The 20,475-nt window shown below is 36.5% G+C and overlaps 1 protein-coding gene across 29 annotated transcripts in view; it reads left to right on the forward strand.

Annotated features, from left to right (window-relative positions):
* Window positions 1-20,475, forward strand: part of DLG2 (discs large MAGUK scaffold protein 2) — a 1,894,072-nt gene that overhangs the window by 1,593,453 nt on the left and 280,144 nt on the right. For all 29 annotated transcript variants that reach the window (XM_088791538.1, XM_088791536.1, XM_074335659.2 and 26 more), the window contains one exon: window positions 3,800-3,902. In XM_088791538.1, the coding sequence (XP_088647664.1) occupies window positions 3,800-3,902 (103 nt within the window). The remainder of the gene's footprint in view (window positions 1-3,799; window positions 3,903-20,475) is intronic.

The following is a 20,475-nucleotide window of genomic DNA, read 5'->3' on the forward strand; positions in this document are numbered from 1 at the left end:
GGGAAGGCAGGGGGACATGAAGTAACCCACATACTATATTATGTATTGGTTAATTTCCATTAGATTTTATTTCAGCTCTTATAACCACAGCTCTCTGAAGAAATACTCACAACAATAATAGACACTATTTGCTGAATGCCTATTTGTACCAGGCTCTGTGTTAAGGGCTTTCCAATTTTGTCTCATTTATTTCATGTAACAGCCTTGATGGGTAGGTATTATACCCATTTTCCAGGTAAGGAAACCTGTAAAGGTTCAGAGAAGTTAAGTAACTTTCCCAAGTTACTTAGGTAAAGCTGGTGGATTCAGGATTCAAACCCAGTTCTCTCTAAGTTCAAATCTGTTGTTTCTTCTCACTTTTCCATGTTCTCTTAGTACACGAACTGAGAAAATTTTAGAGGATAATTAGAATATTGAAAGTTGTAGAAATTTGATGCTAGACAGGTCCAAGGAAGAGTGGGTTGTTTACCTGGGTCTTGCATCAAACACCGAAATATATTCCAGTAGATCAAAGATTAAGTGGCTAAAAATTAAACTATGGTTGTACTAGAAGAAAACAGTGGGTAATTTGTTAAATATATTGGAGTAAGGAAGATATAATATAAAACTCAAAAGCTGAAGAGGAAAAAAAGTGATAAATATGCCTATATGAAACATTTAAAGTTCTGATTGGCAAGAAATATCATACAAGGGAAAGTTAAAATATAATAATACAAAATACAAATACCAAACTAGTAAGTGTATTTGCAATAGTTATCTGAGATGGAACACTAATATTTTTAATATGCAGATACAATTTAAAAAGAACAACTATCCAAATAAAAATTAAGCAAAATAAGTAAACAGGCATTTTAGGCAAAAAGAAATTTAAATAACCAACAAATATATAAAAAGAAACTTAACCTCGTAACTGGAAAAATGCAAAATTTAAAAATACAATTTCTACCTATCAGAATAGCAAAGGTCAAATGTTGGGGTATATGCAGTTTTTATGAGTGTAAGGAAGTAGCCAATAATATATTATTTGTAGGAGTGTAAAAGAATGCTACATTTTGGGAGGGAACTTGGCAATAGCTATCAAGATTTAACACTCATACCCTTTATCCAACAAGTTATTGTTAGACGATATTTATTACAGTATTATTTACAATAGCAAAATACTGAAGCAACCTAAAGATCCATCGACCATGCACTGGTAAAATAAATGGTTTTATGTTGAACAATAGAACATTGCACAGTTGTTTAAAAAAATGAGACAATGTATAGGAATATGTGAATGAAGAAAGCACTCTAAGATATATTAGTAAGTGGGGAAAAAAATCAAGGTATAAAACAATGTAGAAAATATGATCTTATTTGTATAAAAGTTTTAAATTATTCATAATTTCATAAACCTGCTATATTCATAACAAAAATAATTGGTAGTGCATACAAGCACCATCAACATGGTTACTTTGGAGAGAATAATATGAGGTAGGAGGAACCTTCCATTTTAATGCCTTTTTATGTTGCTTTAACTTTCATGTTTGCATTATGTACACAAATTAATTTAAGTTTTATATCAATACATTATCTGGGCAATGAGATTATAGCCTGTTTTTGTTTCCTTGTTTATTAGTTCCTATTTGTGTAGTGAACAATCATTTTTAAAATATGCAATAGCAAATCAAAAGAAATAAATAATGTATGTTTGACCTAGGAAGTATATTTCCAGGGAATTTATCCTTTAGAAACACATGCATAAGTGTTTGCGGTAGCAAAAAGCAGACACAACCCTAACTACATCAATAGGGATCGTATTGAAAACACTCTGGTGTATCCGTATCATGGAATAGGCTACCATTAAAAAAATAGAATGATATAAGCTGACCTGGAAGATGTGTAAGATACATGGTTAAATAAAAAGCAAAACAAAAATAAGTTATAGAATTTTATACATGATATGATCCTCTTCATTTAAATTAAAAGGCAATAGTGTATTAAAATAGAGAAACAGAAATAAAGCAGTGTGCTTACATGTGCTATAGTAGATTTCTATAAAGTGTACGCAAGAAACTGCTAACAGTGATTCCCACAGAAGTGCAGATGGTGGAGGGACTTTTTACTTTTCCTTATATACTTTTCTGAACCATTAGACTGCATTTTCCTTAATCACATATTATTTTTTTTTAATGAAAAGCGAACTCAAATTGTTTGACAAGAGAAGAAATTATTTGGTCCCTGGCATTTGTGCATTCAGTTTACTGCAGGCAAGAGCCTAGATCAAATTACTTTTCCTGTCTCTTCCGGCTCTCTGAGTCATACTTCTGACTCATCAATGCCTGGACAGTCTCTGAAATGACTGCCATCTACCAAGGAGCAGATCTGAGATTTTATAGTTCAGAGGGGCTATGAGACTCAAGGAGCTCTTCGAGTCTAACTCAAAGAGGCAGGAGAGAACTGAGGCTTAAGCGACACTTTGGTAGTGAGTGGCACAGCCAGACCAAGCCTAGCTTAGTGGACTTCCCAATTTACTGTGTGTAATCAGTGCTTTCAGTAAGGAGCTCACCAGAATAGAAAGCCAGGGAAGAGGCCAGGAAATGTATAGAAGTGAATAAGGAGACTTTCACAAGGTTATTATGAGAGGACCAGGATGTAGAATTGATGTTCCAGGCCTGACAGGGAAAAAGCAGTAACCACCACCCCCATCCTCACCCCCAATTTCATTGTCAAAGAGGATTGATGAAAGGCCAGATAAGATTCTATATTTTATGTGTAGATAAACCGATCAGTTATTTTATTCTTTTTCATGGGCTGTAGCCACCTTCCCTGTAAATAAAAGGAAGCAGAGTTCTAATATCATCTGCAAAAACCTAGCTCCACATAGGTTAGAAAACTGGACTTACTGTGTATTCAGTCGAAGCAGGAAAGCTTCCTAGGGCTTATCTTGTTCACCTTTGTTCCCTACCCATCCTCCCTTTCCCGGGGCAGAAAGAGAGCTGTGTCATTGAAAAGCAATCAGTAATTATCTTGTGTTGACTTATATTGATTGATTGGAGAAAGATTTTAGCTTTTGCTTCTCATTAAGTTTGACTTCAGAAAAATTTTTCCCTTTTGGCAGAGTTTTGTGCTTGTTTTTTAGATGTTCTGTTTCTCTTCTGGCACGGGCCCCAAAATGGGAGTTAGGAACAGCAACATAAACTCCAGACATTCTTTATTTTATTTTGTCAGAATTCATGCCGGAATTGTGCATGAGAAATGGGGCAGTCAAGTTTATTTTGGAACAAGGCTCAGGGCTATCTAACCAAGCTCAGGATGACAGGACCAGGCGTCTGACCAAAGACAGGGATTTGGCAGGCAGCCAGCCCTATTCCATTCAGTCTCCCCAGAACCTCATCTGAATATATTAATCTGTCAGCACATACTCGTCTGTGCACATTACATGTGTCTCTCTTTATTGTCCTGTTTTTCCTCTAATTTTGAAGGCTTCGATCTACCCCAGAAATTTAGGAAGCTCACAGAGGCATATTAAATGCACACACTACAATCCCTGGGGATGTGGGTAGTAGACAAAAAAGTTTTAACCCAGTCAAACCACAGCACAAACCCCACAAGACGAAATTTCATGTGTCTGCTAACTAGAAGTTCTCAAGAGCATGGAACCTATCAGTTAACACTCAAAGGCCTGGGTAGAACATGAAGGGTTTTGAGGCAGGTGATGTAATCTTAGCCTCTCCGTTTTGGGAACCTTTTTTGATTCTGTCTATCTGAATAATATGCCTTGTGAAACACCAAAATTCTCTGGCTTCCTGTCTTTCAGGTTAATGGCATTGACCTCCGTGGGGCATCCCATGAACAGGCTGCTGCTGCACTAAAGGGGGCTGGACAGACGGTGACAATTATAGCACAATACCAACCGGAAGGTCAGTGAGATCCTGAACTTCTATCGTTTTCATATATGCGGTGTGAATGTGTACCCACATTTCTCGTCACCTGTATTAACCAGTCACCACCAACAAGGTTGTTGAAAACGACCTATTTTGCAAAATCAATGTTTCATGTCCCATGAACATGAGGCTTTGTTCCCGTTACTGTTCCAACAGCAGTTAGAAAAAAACCCTGTTTGAAATATGAGTTCAAATAAATAGCAGCTAGAATCAACTTTATTTCATTTTTATTGTTATCTGGTACACACTTTTGGTCAGCATTGGATACTATGAAAATAATTAAGGTTTAGGAAGCAATGGGGAGAGATTTCATCCACAGAAATAGATCAGTAGACCACATTGTCTCCTTGAGGCATTAACTTTTATTACCACTAACGTGGTTTTTGGATACCCTTGATATGGATTTTTATGTTTCACTCTTTTTGCTACACTATCGCTTATTTGAAATACATCACTACAAACCCTGAGACTTGGTGAGAGGTCATAAATTGGATTAGTCATACACTAATCTTTGGTTTGTTTCAACATCTGTTTCTGTGCTCAAAATGAGGTTCAATGAGACCAGTGGGATGTTATCTTTCGTGTAGTTGATTTCTTAGCAAATTTGTATACTTTTGATAATGAAATATAGTTAAGCACACTGTGGGCTAGACTTTCTACAAAAAAAAAGACAGAGGAGTATGGCTTTTGTCTTCAAGAAGTGTAGTTAATTGCTTTTGGAATACATGGCTAGCGGAGAGAAGTTTGAAACAGCCAAATAGGAAAATACAAGATACCTTCAAGGAAGACCTTTTGTGTAAGTGGGTATATAGAGCTTCTTTGGCTTTTCAAATAATTTTTAATGTCAATTGGCTTACTGTTGTTTGAAAGACAGGTTTGTGTCTTTCCTGTCACATCTTAGGTTTTACCATTAATCGTGGCCAATCACATATTTTACGTGAGAGTAGAGAAAACATTCTGCTACATGTGTTTTGGTACATTACTTTCACTTTGCCTGACTAGAATTTGCAATGGTTTTAGCAACAGAAAAAAATGATTAAGTGCCTTCTCCTATTGCCCTAGTCCAGATGTGGCTAGAGAGCTGGCAAGGAGGGGATATGTGACTGTCAAAGAGGAATGGTGACAACACCAAGGGAACATGTTCTTCTCAGACAGTTATTGGAAGTTCTCCTACTACTTAAAAATTAGAAGATATGTCTTCTAATATGAATACATGGCTCCAAAGTATCCACTGTAAAACAGAAAATGAAAAGGTATGGGTCAGCACAATTTGATGAACAAATTCTACTTCGCATAAACTTTTTCATGGGATTCTTCCATTTCCTCGACAGCTGTTTTCTTTCCATCTCAAACTCTATGCCCTTCACCATAACCTGGCATATGACATAAATATCCCTGCCTGTTTACCCATTTCTGAAAATTTTTCAGCTCAAACGATTCTGTAGACTAGTAAGATGGTCAAAACTATAGTTATACCAATTAGAAGCTGTTGGCAGTACAGAAAGCTGTTCAAGTGACCATCAACAATGCTTTCCAGCCTTAAATGCTGCAATAAAGGACAAGCCTGTCCTAGTTCTATCAGCATAAATCTTCATCTTAAGTTTCCTTACCATTTAGTTTCCTTTAAGCAATATACTTAATTTGGATATTGTGCTGTACTTCATTAATTTGGATACTGTGCTGTACTTCATTAATTTGGATATTGTGCTGTACTGTTCAAAGCATGTCTTATAAATCATATAAATCAATTTTAAGGTGCTTCTAAAGAAACTTGTAAGTAACAACAACAAGCTTTTTTCAGAATGCCAAAGTACAGATCAGATTCACAGAATGACTCCCCTATTAGTCTAACTGTATTCTAATTTGTTACAGATTTAAATTAGTGGATGTGGTCATGCAACATCAAACAATCATTTTCCCTATTTGCAAATTTAATGTGCAACTAAGCCTTAATTTAACTATTGTTTGAAATGGAAAACTGATTGGATTGTTGTTTAGATCATTTAGGGACATTTAAAGTACAACATCTTTAGGAAATAATGAACAATTTGTCTTTAAAATAAGATCATGTAAGTGGTGATGAATTCCTTCAGCCTTTAAAATAACAAGTGAAAAGAAAAGTATATCATGAAACTCCACTGGGAAATTCTCACCAAGTCCCTTTTATTTGCAACAGTATTGTTAGGTGTCCGTGCTAAGACATATTTTATTGACATCTCTTTTGGTTGTCAAGAACCATACTTTCAGTAAAATAAGTTGTTTTATTTACATTCAAATGATTTTACCAAAAATATTCTAGATGCCTTGTTCAGTGTTTCTAGATATTCATTCAGAAAGTTTTGTTCTTACCCCATGCCAAGTCTTTGTCTTTAAATAATTTTTTAACTTATTGAGCAGAAAGGATTAAGATGCATTTAATAGAGATCAGTTCCTGATGGTATAGGACCAAAATTGTCTGATAATGGCACCATCTCTAAGAATTATGAAATGTCAGAGAAGGGATAAACCTGCAGGAGCCAGAACAATGCAAAAAGAACTTCATGGAATTGATAGAATGGAGCCAGACCTTGAAAAATGGGTGAGATTTCTATTCTGGAGAAGATGGAGAAAAAATATCTTGCTAAAGTACATAAGATTGTGAGCTCCATTCATGCAGACACAAAACCTATATTTTGTTCACTGATAAATCTATCTTCAGTGTTGTGCTATAATTGGTATTTCTTAAAGAATTTGCTGAACCAATGAATAAAAGTTTACCATTTTTTAGTATTTAAATTTCCACTTGAAGGTAATGGAAGATTGAAGAGATGCATTTTTACTACTTGCAGTTTTTCATTTTTGCTTCAAAGCAGAGAATAAGTGCTAAACAAGTGGGTGTTGCAAAAAAAAAAAAAACATTTCCAACTGTTTTTCATAGTACTTAGCACATTTTGTGAAATAATTATAAATAATTTATAAATATCATAATGTAGCAATAAATGTCTTCCTTGGTAAATTTCACTGCCTAAAGTAAGGCCAACGTTGTTATACTCACTTCTGCTTAATTCAGACCTGGGCACCAATTGTCTGATTACTCTGTCCACCGTGAGTCTTACTCAATGTCTAGTTCTAGGTGATGGGATTAAAGACAAATTTGAAGAGTCACATACAAACAATGTTTCTTTATGGTGATGTGATTATGATTCATTTTTACCATTTTTTTAATCCAATTTGTACCACATGCTTACTTTGAAATTAACATGCATTACATTAATAATAGGAAGAAAATAATGAAGTTATTTTCTCTCTCTTTTTTTATTAGTTTCAGGTGTACAAAGCAATGTAATAGACATTTACACCCCTCATAAAGTGATAACCCACCCCCCAAGCTACTACCCCTCTGACATCTTATATAGCTGTTACAATTCCATTGACTACCTTCCCTATGTTGTACTCCACGTCCCGTGACTATATATATCTATATAGTTAGTTATAGTTGACATTCAATATTATTCTACTTCATCTTCAGGTGTATAGCGCATTAGTCAGGCATCTACACAGTCTATGACGTGATCCCCCTAATAAGTCCAGTGTCCATCTGGCACCTTACATGATCTTTACAACATTGTTGTAGTTAATTGTTGATTAATACCTTCACCTTTTTCACCCTGCCCCCAACCCCATTCCCATCGATCACCCTGATAGATCTAGTACCTATCTGCCACCATACCTGGTTATTACAATATTATTGACTATATTCCTTATGCTATACCCTTCATCCCCATGACTACTGTGTAACAACCAATTGGTATTTCTTCATTTCTTCCCCATTTAACCATCCTTAACCCCCCTCCCATCTTAAAGAAGTCCCTCTAAGATTCCTTGTAACACTGGATTGGTGGTGATGAACTCCTTCAGCTTTTTGTTGTATGGAAAGTTCCTTATCTGTCCTTCAATTCTAAATGATAGCTTTGCTGGGTAGAGTAATCTTGGTTGTAGGTCCTGGCTTTTCATCACTTGGAATATTTCCTGCCAATCCCTTCTTGCCTGCAAAGTTTCTGTTGAGAAATCAGCTGCAAGTCTAATGGGGTTCCCTTGTAGGTAACTAACTGCTTTTCTCTTGCTGCTTTTAAGATTCTCTCTTTGTCTTTAACATTTGGCATTTTAATTATGATGTGTCTTGGTATTGGCCTTTCTGGGTTTATCTTGTTTGGGACTCTCTGTGTTTCCTGGGCTTGTATGTCCATTTCCTTCACCAGGTTAGGGAAGTTTTCTGTTATTATTTCTTCAAATCATTGTTTCTTCAAATAGGTTTTCAATTCCTTGCTTTCTTCTCCTTCTGGTACCCCTATAATACGAATGTAGGTATGCTTGATATTGTCCCGGAGGCCCCTTAAACTGTCCTCAATTTTTTGTATTCTTTTTTCTTTTTGCTGTTCTGGTTGGGTGTTTTCTGCTACCTTATCTTCTACAGCGCTGGTTGGATCCTCTGTTTCATGTAATCTGTTGATTCCATAATATATTCTTCATATCCATTATTGTATCCTTTATTTCTGACTTGCTCTTTTTCATGGTTTCCATCTCCACTTTTATGCTTCCTATCTCCCTGTTGAAGTTCTCCCTGAGATCTGGAGCATTCTCTCTTTTTTTAAAAAAGGATCATATATCTGCTGCTCCAGGAATAATTCTACTTAAGCCATATGGAAATTTAATTCTTGTAAAAAACTTCAATTACCTATATTCAATTAGTAAAGTTACTCCAACATTACTTCAAAACAGGAAACAAAATGCCTGTTCCCCACCTAAATACATATATATATATATATATATATATATATATATATATATATATATATATCTTTCCTTACCCTTCCCTGCCATCTTTACCCATTCCTTTTAGAATTGTTTTTCCAACATATATGACCCCATTTTGCCGGTGCACAAACTTGCCCTTCACAATATGGTCCCAGCCAACCTTCATACCCCCTCCCCAGTCACCTCACCATCACCCACCAGCATCATCCTTTTTCTCTCTCCCACTGCTGCACAGGGCTTCTCCCTGCTCCCATACTTGATCCTGAATTGTCATGTTTCTGAGCCTTTGCTCGTGTGGGTTTCTCTCCATGGAATTCCCTCTTTTCCCTCTCTACCGGTAGGATTCCTACTTATCATAAAGGCTCTCAGATGTCAATTCCATTATGAAGCCATCTTTAATCTGCTAAGTCAATGTTGATTGAGTCTTTGAGCTTCCTAGATCTGTATTCAGACACCTGGTGTGTCCCTTATCATGGTTTGTACATTTCTCCATTCAAGTAAGCTTCTAGAAGGCTAGGACCCTTCTATCACTCATTTTATCTCCTCTGCTAATTTGCTCGATATGATTTGACTATGCTTAATTAAAGTGTTATCAAATGGGTCTCCCGTTGTTTTAGAAGTGCAATATAATATCTTCAGTTTGTTGACAAATATGAATAGCAGGTGCTTAAGAAATAGTTGTTGAATGAATATTGAATGAATGGCCTAGAGTTTGATATTAGATACAGAAATGGTAAATCCCTAGATTGGACATTTGGTATTGATGCAGCTTTTAGTTGGTTTCATTTGTGTTTTTGTTACAAAAACTTTTCTGCAATTCAGCGACCCTTTCTCCTGAATTGCAGAAAATCTACAGCTGTTGCTGTGTAACATAGCACATAGATGATTAAAGCTCTAACATTTTTTTAAAGTTTTGAAACTCAACTTTAACACCACTAATGAATAAACAAAGGTATTGATTACAGCTTAATTACAAACTAATGCAAGTCATATATTTATCCAAAAGGATCTAATAACCACATTCCTCTGGGTCAGATTGGGGCAAATCTTTACCTTATGTGTTGCCTTCTCACTAGTGTAATAATACCTATAGTTAGTGGGAAATCACTGACTGGGGTTGAAATAATAAACTACCAGATATTGACTAGGAGAACCAAGTGAACGATATAAATTGTTGGATAAAGCACAAAATAGAGACAATTAATTGCCAAGCCATTCTGAGGAAAGCCACCAATATCCTGTTGCCTTTACTCTGACTACTCAGCATTGTTGGGAACACCACAAGGGCTTAGAAGGGCCTGCAAGTGGGAAAGAGGAAGTCGACCGTGGTCCCCATTCGCCAGCCGGGACTTGAGTAGACAGTGGAGGGGATTGTTTTCCTCCAGCTTTTATTCTTTAACAGAATACCTGAGTTCCTAAAAGGAAAGCTCAACGGACAGAGTTGATTATTACCTAAAGACTCATGAGCGTAGTCTGGTTTATGGAATTAGGGCAGAGTGGCCACACAGTTAATGAATATATTAATTCATTAATAGATATTTGTTACTGAACACTTACTATGTCTCAGTCAATGTTCTAGGGAAATGATAAAGTGGTGAATCAATATAAATAAATATAACGTGTGAGATAGTGATAAATTATATATATTAATATGAAGAAAGGTACAGGTGATAGTGACAGAGAAATATATGGTGGGTAGGGAAGGCATTGCTAATAAGATGATATTTCAGCAGAAACCTAAAAGGAGTGAGGAAGTAAGCCATACAGGAAGCCGGGGGAAGAAATTAATTGTTCTAGAGTCTTGGTCAGTCAAGAGTAGTCCATGAACTAGCAACATAAATATCAACTGAGAGCTTGTTAGAAATGCACAATCTCAAGCCCCAACCCAGGTCCACTAAGTCAGAATCTTCATTTTTATCAAGATCCACAGGTTTTTTTGTATGTACATTAAAGTTTGAGAAGCACTGCTTTAGAATACTTACGGACCCAGCAAAAATTGTCATTTGTCAATATTAAGTGGGATTCCCTCTACTTGGAGTACTGGGCAAAGTCATATAAGGCTGCATTGCCAAGTTTGATTTTTGGCAAGTGTATACTCCATGATTAGTCATGTCTCAGTGGTTTTACTAGGGACAGGCTAGGTTGCAGGGGATCTAAGAAGTTCGTGTGGCATCCACCTCTACTTTGCCTGTCCCGTACCTCTAAGCACAGGTTATCAAGCAAATTCATAAATCTTGCTCAAAGTCCTTAATTAATGAGACAATGAACCTATCTGAGCTTCACTGTCTTTAATCATGGCCTCCGCTGCAAATGAGTAAAGAAGCAGTGAGTTGGAATGAGGTCAGATTGAACTCCATCCCAATGGATGGCTTTATGAACCAAACGAAAGTCAGGAAGGCATCACTATAAAATTGCTTTGACTAATTTACTGATTTTCAAGCAGAAGTTCATTTAAGAAAATGATTTTCACTCCTTTGAAACCTGAAGCTAATAGGTATTCTTTTCAGCATTAAGTGAAACTCTGATCTTATGCAGAGTGATAAGAATTAAGCCACTGAGCTTAAACCAGAGTTGGACACTAGGGTGCATTTCCCTACAGGGTCAAAGATATGATGAGAGCTTGAAATGAATATGTAATTTACCCTGTGAAGACGATAGATACCTTTTATGCCTGGAGGTTCTCAGAAATAAAACTATGTAGGACATCCGAAAAGCTTAGTTATAATGCAAGCTCTATTTCTTTCTTTAAATCAATGTCTGCATAAGTTTATGCTTATGAATGAGCAGCTGTGGCATGTTGAAATATTTTCTCAGCGCACATAACTGCGTCTTAAATGTGCAGGCAAGATTCATACAGGCCAGCTGTGGGCCTTGGTCAGAAATTTCATCAGCATCATCAGGGAACATTTAAGATGAGCTTTGGAATGGAAAGTACTATGCAAGACTCTGGAGTGGGGAGAGAAGAGAAGTATGCTACTGCCAACTCTAACTTTAGCTGTGTGACCTGTGGTAGTTATTTATCTTTATGAGTCTCAGTGTTCTCATCTATTAAAAAAAGGTTAGGATGGATAAGATATTATCAGAATAACCTTCAGTTATTAAATTCTAGATTAAAAACATGACCCCTAACCTCAGGTAACATAGAAGCATAAGTTCCATTAGTTGAAAGTGTTGTCACTAGCATTACATCTTTGCATTTTTTTTTATTCTTTAAGAAGAAATGAATGCACAGTCTAGTTAAGTTAATTCGTATGGTGTGATTTAACTAGAATCGTGAGAAATGAAAATTAAGAGCTGGAAAATCTTTAAAGATCGTCTTGTCCAGCTTCTTCGTTTCATAGATGGGGACGCTGAAGCTCAGTCAGCATCCAGATAGGAAAGCAGTTCAATATTTTAAAAGTTGTCATAGCTACCATGCTGAGCAGCTAGTAAATTGCTTAATTCTTTTAATTTACTATAGTAGCTCATGATGGCAGATGACTTAAATAGCCCAAGGAATCTAATTCAATAAGATTATTATGATCAAATGGACACAAATGAGTTATAAAAATGTACATAAATGGAGTCTGAGGCTTTCTCATGCACACAACGTCATTTTCATTTCTAACTTGTTAGTGTTAATTGCTATTGTTCCTGTAGCACAGTTGAATGATGTATAAAAGAGAGCTTTAAAAGTATAAGCAATTATTGTTAATTTAAAAAAATAACCATCAATCTTAAAATATTAAAAATTCAATAAACAGTTCAAATATATTATGAGTTTTCTCTTCCCCATCTTAACCTCTTCCTACAGCAGTGTCATCCATCCATCCATCCATCCATCCATCCATCTATCTGTCCACTCATCTATCCATCTACCTATTATCAATCAATTCATCTTTAGTAATATTCTGTATTGCCACATATCAGATTTCTCCAAAAATGTTGCATTAAATATAGTTTAATTAATCCGGTTGGCATATTATAATTTTTACTAAAGTGTTAGGAAAGAAACTTAAATAAAATCTTACATGACTCTAGAATTGTTATTGCTTAGCCCTGTGTTTCTCCACAACTCTCTCTCACACATACACATTCCATTAACAGATACTGCTTCCTCCTAGAACTAAAAATCTCCTGGGATAGTCCCTCACTCAATGTATCCTTTTTTTCAGCCTTCTCCTAGTTGCTTTTATTTCCTCCCCAACCTCCGTCTAACACATAGCACCATACATGCATTCTGAGTGCTGAGTCTAGTTTGCCCTCCTTTCTGTTTGAATATCCCCCTATTTAAGCTAGTCCTCAAATTTAATAATGAGTAATGAGGCATCTTCCTTCTCCTTTCCCCAACTCTGTCTCAATGCTTTCACATCCAAGCAACTTGTCTTTTCTGAACATTGCTTCCCTTGTTTGTTAATTTAGATGGTTAGAGAAATTATTTTTATGGCTCTTTCCAGCTGACAATCTGTGAAATTTAGTTTCCTGTGTCTTCTAATTAAAAGTTGTCATAAAAAAAAACAATAATTACAAGCAGGTAATTTCTAAATATTCTCTTTTAATTCCACACATTTGAAAATATGCAAATTCTGCTTCCATCTATTTGTGGAAAGGGAAAAAATCTATATCTGTAGAAATCATTCTCTCTGTGTTCAATAGGATTTGAGCCCTCCAATGATGGTTTTAAATTGTAATTACCAAGCTTGGAAGTAGATTTATTGAGGCTAAAAGGAAGTAGTATGAAAAAACAAATCAATTTCAGGAAATGAAGGGTACAGAAAGACACGAAATAGTGTCAGTATCTTGAATTCTTAGATTCACAAGTAGTCGCAAGTTTGGAATGGAAAAGCCAAGCCTAGGAAATATATGCATCTTTAACGTGCCTTATAGGTCCCTAATCCAAATAGGGTTCCTGGTACAGCCAATGACTAAGTCTGTAAAAGGCAAAAGTATCCAAACTGCACTGTGGTTCAAGATAATCTTTTCTTATGGCCCCTCTCAATTTCCTCATATTCACATTCCCACTGCTAAGGGTAATTAGCTTTCTTAATAAAGCGTTGCTGACATATTACAAAAATTAAGTAATGACAGAACAAACATTCATTCATTCAAGCTTCATTCATCTAATGTTTATTAAATGCTTCCAATGAGTGACGCGCTGCCCTGGACTTTGGAGATAAAATGATGAGCAAAATAGACATGACCCTTTCCCCAGTGTACCTGTCGTTAACCAGGTAAAATCACAGTAGTCAATTGTACAAGCTAAGATACTCATCTAGAAAAAAAAAAAAGAACTTGGATCTAGAAACTTAGAGTCTAGAAACTCAAGTATACTCTTAGAGTCCACTAAAGCAGACCAAATCAAAACAAACAAAAAACTCTAACCTAGAGGGTCAAGAAGGTATCCCTAGGAAATAACATTTTCTTTAATCTGAGGGGTGAGTAGGCATTAATTTGTCAAAGCAGAGCAGAGGAAGGCGTAAGGAAGAGGAGGGAAAGGTGTGCACAGTCACCTAGGAAGGAGAGAGGCTGGGGCTATGGAAGGACTGAAAGCAAACTCGAGAAAGGGAGAAAAACACTGTACATTAGAAGGTAAAAGAGGGAAACAGAGGCACATTATGCAGGACTGTTAAGTATTTGGTTCTTTCTCCTAAAAGCACCCATGTTGAATAGTTTTTAAGCCAGAGGCTGGCAGAATCAGGTTTGCTTTTCAAAAGATGGATCTGGCTGCTGAATGGAGAATAGGCCAGAGTTCCAGGGGGGCAGAGGAAGGACCAGTTGAAAGGTGCTCATCAAGTTGAAGGTGGCGGTGGTTAGATCAGAGTAACTGCAGCATAGGAGGAGAGAAGTAGATGGACTCAAAGGGAAAGTAGGTGATAAGACCAATTGATTTGCATATTGGCTTATAAAAACACATAAATGCATCCATTCTATAAAAATTTGGCAAAGCATTATCGACTAGTTACAAGGCAAATCCCTCAGGGAGAAGCATGTTTTATTCATCTTTACACCCAATCGCTAGCACAGTGCCTAGTTCATAGTAGGCATTTACTAAATATAGGCCAGATGAAAAAAATAAATGAATAACTTCAATGAATGAACGTATCTATTTTACATGAACTCTATATTTTTTTTTTTAATTTAACTAAAGCAGAATAAAATATCTATGACCAAAAAAAAAGATGGAAAGAGAAAGAGAGATGATTACAAGAAAGCGAATAATTAAAACTAGCCTGTGTGGAACATTTACTATGTGCCTGACAAAAATCTCAGTATCTGTTAACTTGTTTAAGCCTCTCAAAAACCTGTGGCATAGATTCTGTTGCTTTGCCCATTTGCTGATTTACAAATGAGGAAACTGAGACGCAGAAAGCATTAGTGGTTTTCCCAAGATCAGACAGCTAACCAGTCGAGTAAAATCAGGATTCGATCTCAGAACAACCATTGCACTAGACAGATGCTCATAGGAGTATGGAAAAGGAACCAGATTTGCATGATGATTAAAGGGTTGGAGAGAAAATGGGAAGGGAAAAAGGTGGTATGAAGAATCCAAAGAGGAAAAGGTATCATATACTCCAGGAGAGAAAGGAGAGAGATAACAGAGCGGACAAAAATGAGTCTCGTGGGGAAATCGAGACAGGAGTGTTTTTAGGCTAGACAGGGCCCGCGGTAGGCAGGATCAGGGAGGCTAATAATCAGATGTAATTGACAACAGAGACAGGACTGGCTTGAAATAGGCCCTGGGTCAGGGAGCAGATCCAGTCTAGAAAGGTGTGTTGTCTTCTTCTTTTACTTGTTGTTGTTTTTGTTCTCTTCAGGATATGAGAGTCTTGGGCCTGTAGTTCAGCTCTGGGAATAGCTGTGGCCCCAAACTGGCACAAAGGCAGGCAGAGGACTCACCACTTACTACCTGTGAGGCAGGGAGTGACAACCTCTCTGAGCCTGAAATTCTTCACCTATAGCATAGGGATGATTATGTTTACCTCCAAAGTTGCTGGAAGCATTGGAGAAAATGGATGTAGAATGTCTGGAATGTGGCAGGCCATCCATAAATGACAGATAGTATCACAACGCTCAACAGCAAGCTTGTTTGAGTAAACACTGGGCTCCCCTCTGCTCTCCTCAGAGCTTTGCATTATACTCAGAACTATCCCTGAGAGGGTGGAAGGGCTTCACAGTGTTTGGGAAGCATCAGTAGTTAAGAGTTCCTACTGTGAAATCAGATCAGTATGGTTCAAATCCCAGCTCTACCATTGACGGCTGTGTGACCTTGGATAAATTATTCCACCTCTTGAAATATCATTCTTTATCTGTAAAATGGGGGTTCACACCCATGTCATTGGACAATTTTGAGGATTAAATTATTCAATTCACATAAAAGGGCTAAATACAGTTCCTGATAAGCAGCACATCTTCAATAAATGGTAACTCTCATTGTTAAGGGAATTATCAGAAAGACCAGAAAGCCTATAATGCAGTTATTATGCGGAGAGAGACAGAAGCAGACTCATGGTGGGGGAAAGGACCTTGAGAATGCCCTTGGGAGACTGTGGATATAGGCTTTTGAGGGATTCTTCAGGCAACAGAATTGATGTGGAGATAATGCCTGTGGGAGTGTCAAGGAAACTGCTCTCTGAAGAGTCCTAGGGTCCAGTGAAGGAACTGCAGGAGCAGGGCTGGAAGCCTGTGGGAGGGGACAGCCTGGGCCCTGGCCTTAATTCCTCTCCAACCAGAGCAGGCTTTATTGTTTTTCACGTTTGGACTTGGATGCATGAAGCAAGGATTCTGCCACCAAAACAAAACAAAACAAAAAAAAACAGTTGGAAGCTGTTTTAGCAGACAGAAAAAATAAATAAATAAATAAATAAATAAATAAATAAATAAATAAATAAATAAATAAAATAAAGCTGTTCAGATTAAGGTTTGTGTGGTTAGAATCTAAAAAAGCTGTAAGATCAGTTAATTTTCCCATAGAATGTAAACTCCATGAGGGCATGAAGTTTTGTCTGTTTTGATCACTGCTCGCTCTGTCCTCAAGGCCGAGAACAGTGCCTGGTACACGGCGGCCATTGAATAAAGATTTGTAAGATGAATGAGTGAGCTAAACAAACATTCATGCCTTGCAGCTAGCTTCTCTTGAACTGTAGGTGGCAGAGCAGATTCGCCCCAATTCAGTGCCTATTAGAAGGCGTGTTAGTTATCTGGAGCTCCCAAGCATTGACTGTGCATGCTAAAAACATATTCGATCTTAGAGTAGCATATGTGGTCCCAGGACTGATTCTGGCATCACTGCTGACCAAGCAGCCAAAGACAAAAACACTCTCAGTTTTATTTTGATTGTTTGCTGCGTGAAAGTAAAAACTTAAGCGAACAGTCTTTTTTCCCCCCAATGAAACTAATAGCGGTTTTGTGCACTTTTGAACGTCTTGGAAACATTAAACAAAATACAAAATGTGAACTAGCACAAGTTTAAGACTTTGCATTTTCACATCAGAGCTACAGAACAACTGCAAGAGGTAACTAGACATGTAGTCTTATCATCGTTCTAAGTCATAGCGAAGGAAAGTGAAGCCCCGTGAATTTAAGTGACTTGCCCAAAGTCATGGGCAAGTAAGTGCTGTGAGCTGAACTTGCACCCAGTTCCTCTGATCCTATTTCTCGTGCTTCATACTTTATTCTTCAAATGTTCTTCCGCATCAAACTGTTCTATAATTATTTTATCCAAATAAGGACAGATGAACGGGCTTCCCCTAAATTTAATACAGAAATATATTTTAAGAAAGCGTATTCGTGTTTGTTTGGTAGGTACACATTTAATGGTATATTGTTTTGACTTTTTTTTTTTTTTAAATAGTAATGTAATTACATGGTTTCAAAAATCAAAATAGTATTAGAAGCTGCACTGAGAAATCTCATTTCTACTTTGTCTCCATCGACTTCATTTCCCCTTGCCCTTAGAGACAGCCATTTAATTAATGAATAATTTATTTAAATAAACATTGGAACTAAGACCAGAGAAGAATATAGATACTCTTATTTGCAGTGATTTAAAAGGGAAAAAATGTTTAACAGGAGGATGCTTCATAACCTGGGGAATTAAGGAATAAAAAAATGTTTATTTCTCAGTTGGGTTACCATTTACATCTGCTCCGCATAGCCTAAGATATTTTCCCAAATCAAAAATAATTTTATAAATATTAGATATTTTTTCAATGCGACCATCACAATACTCAATGTGCTGTGTAAATTACCAACACATCATGAGTTTCAAAGGAAATCTTCATGCAGTGTTCTTCATTAACTGGTATGTGTGTTTTTTCCTAGAAAAATGTTGAACACTTAATATTCTTAAAAGAGGTCAGTGAAGTCTAATGGGATCTGAAATCAAGGTTAAAGCCACTCCATTTCTTTGGAAACATGTGCAAGAATTACCTAGTTTCATACAATAGACATTTTTACATAAAGTTACTTAATAATCTTTCTTTATTAGGTGATAGTGAATACGTATATACATCCCTCTTTAGTTAAGGTCACTTAGAAGATTCTTTATAAATGATTAATTTCTTAGTAATATAAATAAAAATACCCTATATTTTCCAAATTTTTAATGGTTTTCATTTTCTTTTAAATATTTGAATTTCTTAAAAATAGATGTCATTCATTGCAGGAGATTTTTTCCAGGAAGCAAAGGAGGAATGTTAGAGTCTTAGTGATAATTCCTAGCTGTTATGACTTAGCACTTAGAAATACAAAGGGCATTTTAAAAGAAACACGATTTCCTATAAATTTGCAGACAAATAGGGCTTTGAGCAACCATTAGTGAGAGAGAATGAAAGGAGAGTGTCTACATAATCATCGTCAAAACACAGCGGATGCAGGCCAAAGAAATGAAGATGGGAGGCTAGTTGGGGTGGAGGGTGAGGGTGAGGGAGCCTGGGAGCATGTGCAGAGCAAACCACTGAGGAAATACCAAGTGTTTTCAACTTGGATAGTTCTATTTACAGTGAGGAGCACATTTTTCCCTCCCAGTAAATTCAAGAGAAAACATTTTCAATAGTCTTCTGATGAGTGAAATTTTAATCTTCTTATTAGAAGCAAAGAAAGTGGAATTTTTTTGATTGATCTTTTATTTGATCATTTTGTAGATGTTGATGGTATTGAAATATTCAGTATGCATTATTTCAGTTGTTTTTTTCTCTGAGCTGTTGTATATCTCTCACACTGTGTGTTGCCTCATTGCAATTCTATATCTTTGTCTTTCCAATTATAAACCAAACATAATAAAACTTCACAGACAGCCTGAGAATATTGAACAAGCTGTAAAGTAGATACAAATCTATCTGAATATAAAATATAATCTACTTCATTTTATAAACTGAGGGTTGGTCTTTAAAGTAAAATTTATATGTATCTACGAGCATTGTATGGCAGGCATAGTTTTCTTAGGTACTTTACATCAAAGTACATGTATCTCACATACCCAGATATATTCTCTTTGCACTTTATAGTCTAGTGAAACCAAATTGCCTATCATTTGCCTAATAGGCTTTTGATGTTTTGTCTTCTGTGACTTAGCAATTATTTCTTTGCCCAGAATTCCCTTCTGTACTTGTCTGCTTGACAAACTCTTTTATTTTATTTTTTCAAAGAACAAGCTAGAGATTTTCTCCTCAGGAAGCCTTCCTGGCTGTACCACTCCATCCCCAGTGGAGTAACCCTGCTTCCTCTGTGCTACCTCAGTATCTTGTATTGTTACACTTCCCCCTTAGTCTTGCAATTGATGTAAACAAATGTCCAATCTCGCCACAGACTGTAGACTTCATGGGGAGGGGAGTGACCATAGTAAGTAGTCAATAAATATTTGATGAATGACTCAATCAATTAGTCGATGAAGATGTGAATGCTAGTGATTTTTTTAAGTCAATGAATCTTGAAAATGTGTTGCACCATGTGGAAAAGCTGACGCTGGCTCAAAGATAATAATAAAAATAAGTGGTAAACAGTTGCAGGTAGAGGAGAAAGAGAGCTTCTGCTTTATACCACAATAAATTGTCTCCATATTAAGGAATGGACTACGTTCAAGGACTTAGCCACAAATAAACATGGAAAGAGTAGGTAACAACTAATAATAAGTATCATTATGCCTAGTACATCTAAATATGTCTCTAGGTTATACTATTTAACTGCAAACACTAGATACCATTATTCCCCCCATTTTGCACATGAAGGATTAAAATCTTTGAGAAGTTACACAATTAAGGGGCAGAAGCAAAATTCCAACAGTGGTCTCCTGAGTCAGATGCCGATTTGCAGAACCACATCTCCAAGTAGGGCCAAGAGTCAATCAACAGTTAATCTCAACTACCACCCTCCATGTCCTCACCTATTCCCCACTTCTTTAGAAAGAACAAATTCATGGTCATACAACTAGTTTAGGCCAAATTCATAGATTTGATAGCACTTTCTCTTCAAAGCCTCATGAAACATATTATATGCATAGTCTTAGAATCTGCAGAGCTACATTGTACTGCTAAACCCTGGGGCTTTAAAACTCTCCTATGCTCTGAGAGCACTTTTCTTAAATCTGGCTAGATGTTGCTTAATAAAATACATACCAATTGTCAGAGCAATTGAAGGAAGAGAGTAGTAATTATGGTTTAAAACTGGACATAAAACGAAAGTAGATTACCACTGAAGTGAGAATTTCTGCATGTCATTTGGTTAAATGGAACTGTGATTAGGAAGAGAGAAAAAAGGCATCTGAAAAGGTCACAAAAAG

Source organism: Rhinolophus sinicus, chromosome 14 (assembly GCF_057876585.1).
Source record: "Rhinolophus sinicus isolate RSI-liver-muscle chromosome 14, RSI-T2T, whole genome shotgun sequence".
NCBI lineage: Eukaryota > Metazoa > Chordata > Mammalia > Chiroptera > Rhinolophidae > Rhinolophus > Rhinolophus sinicus.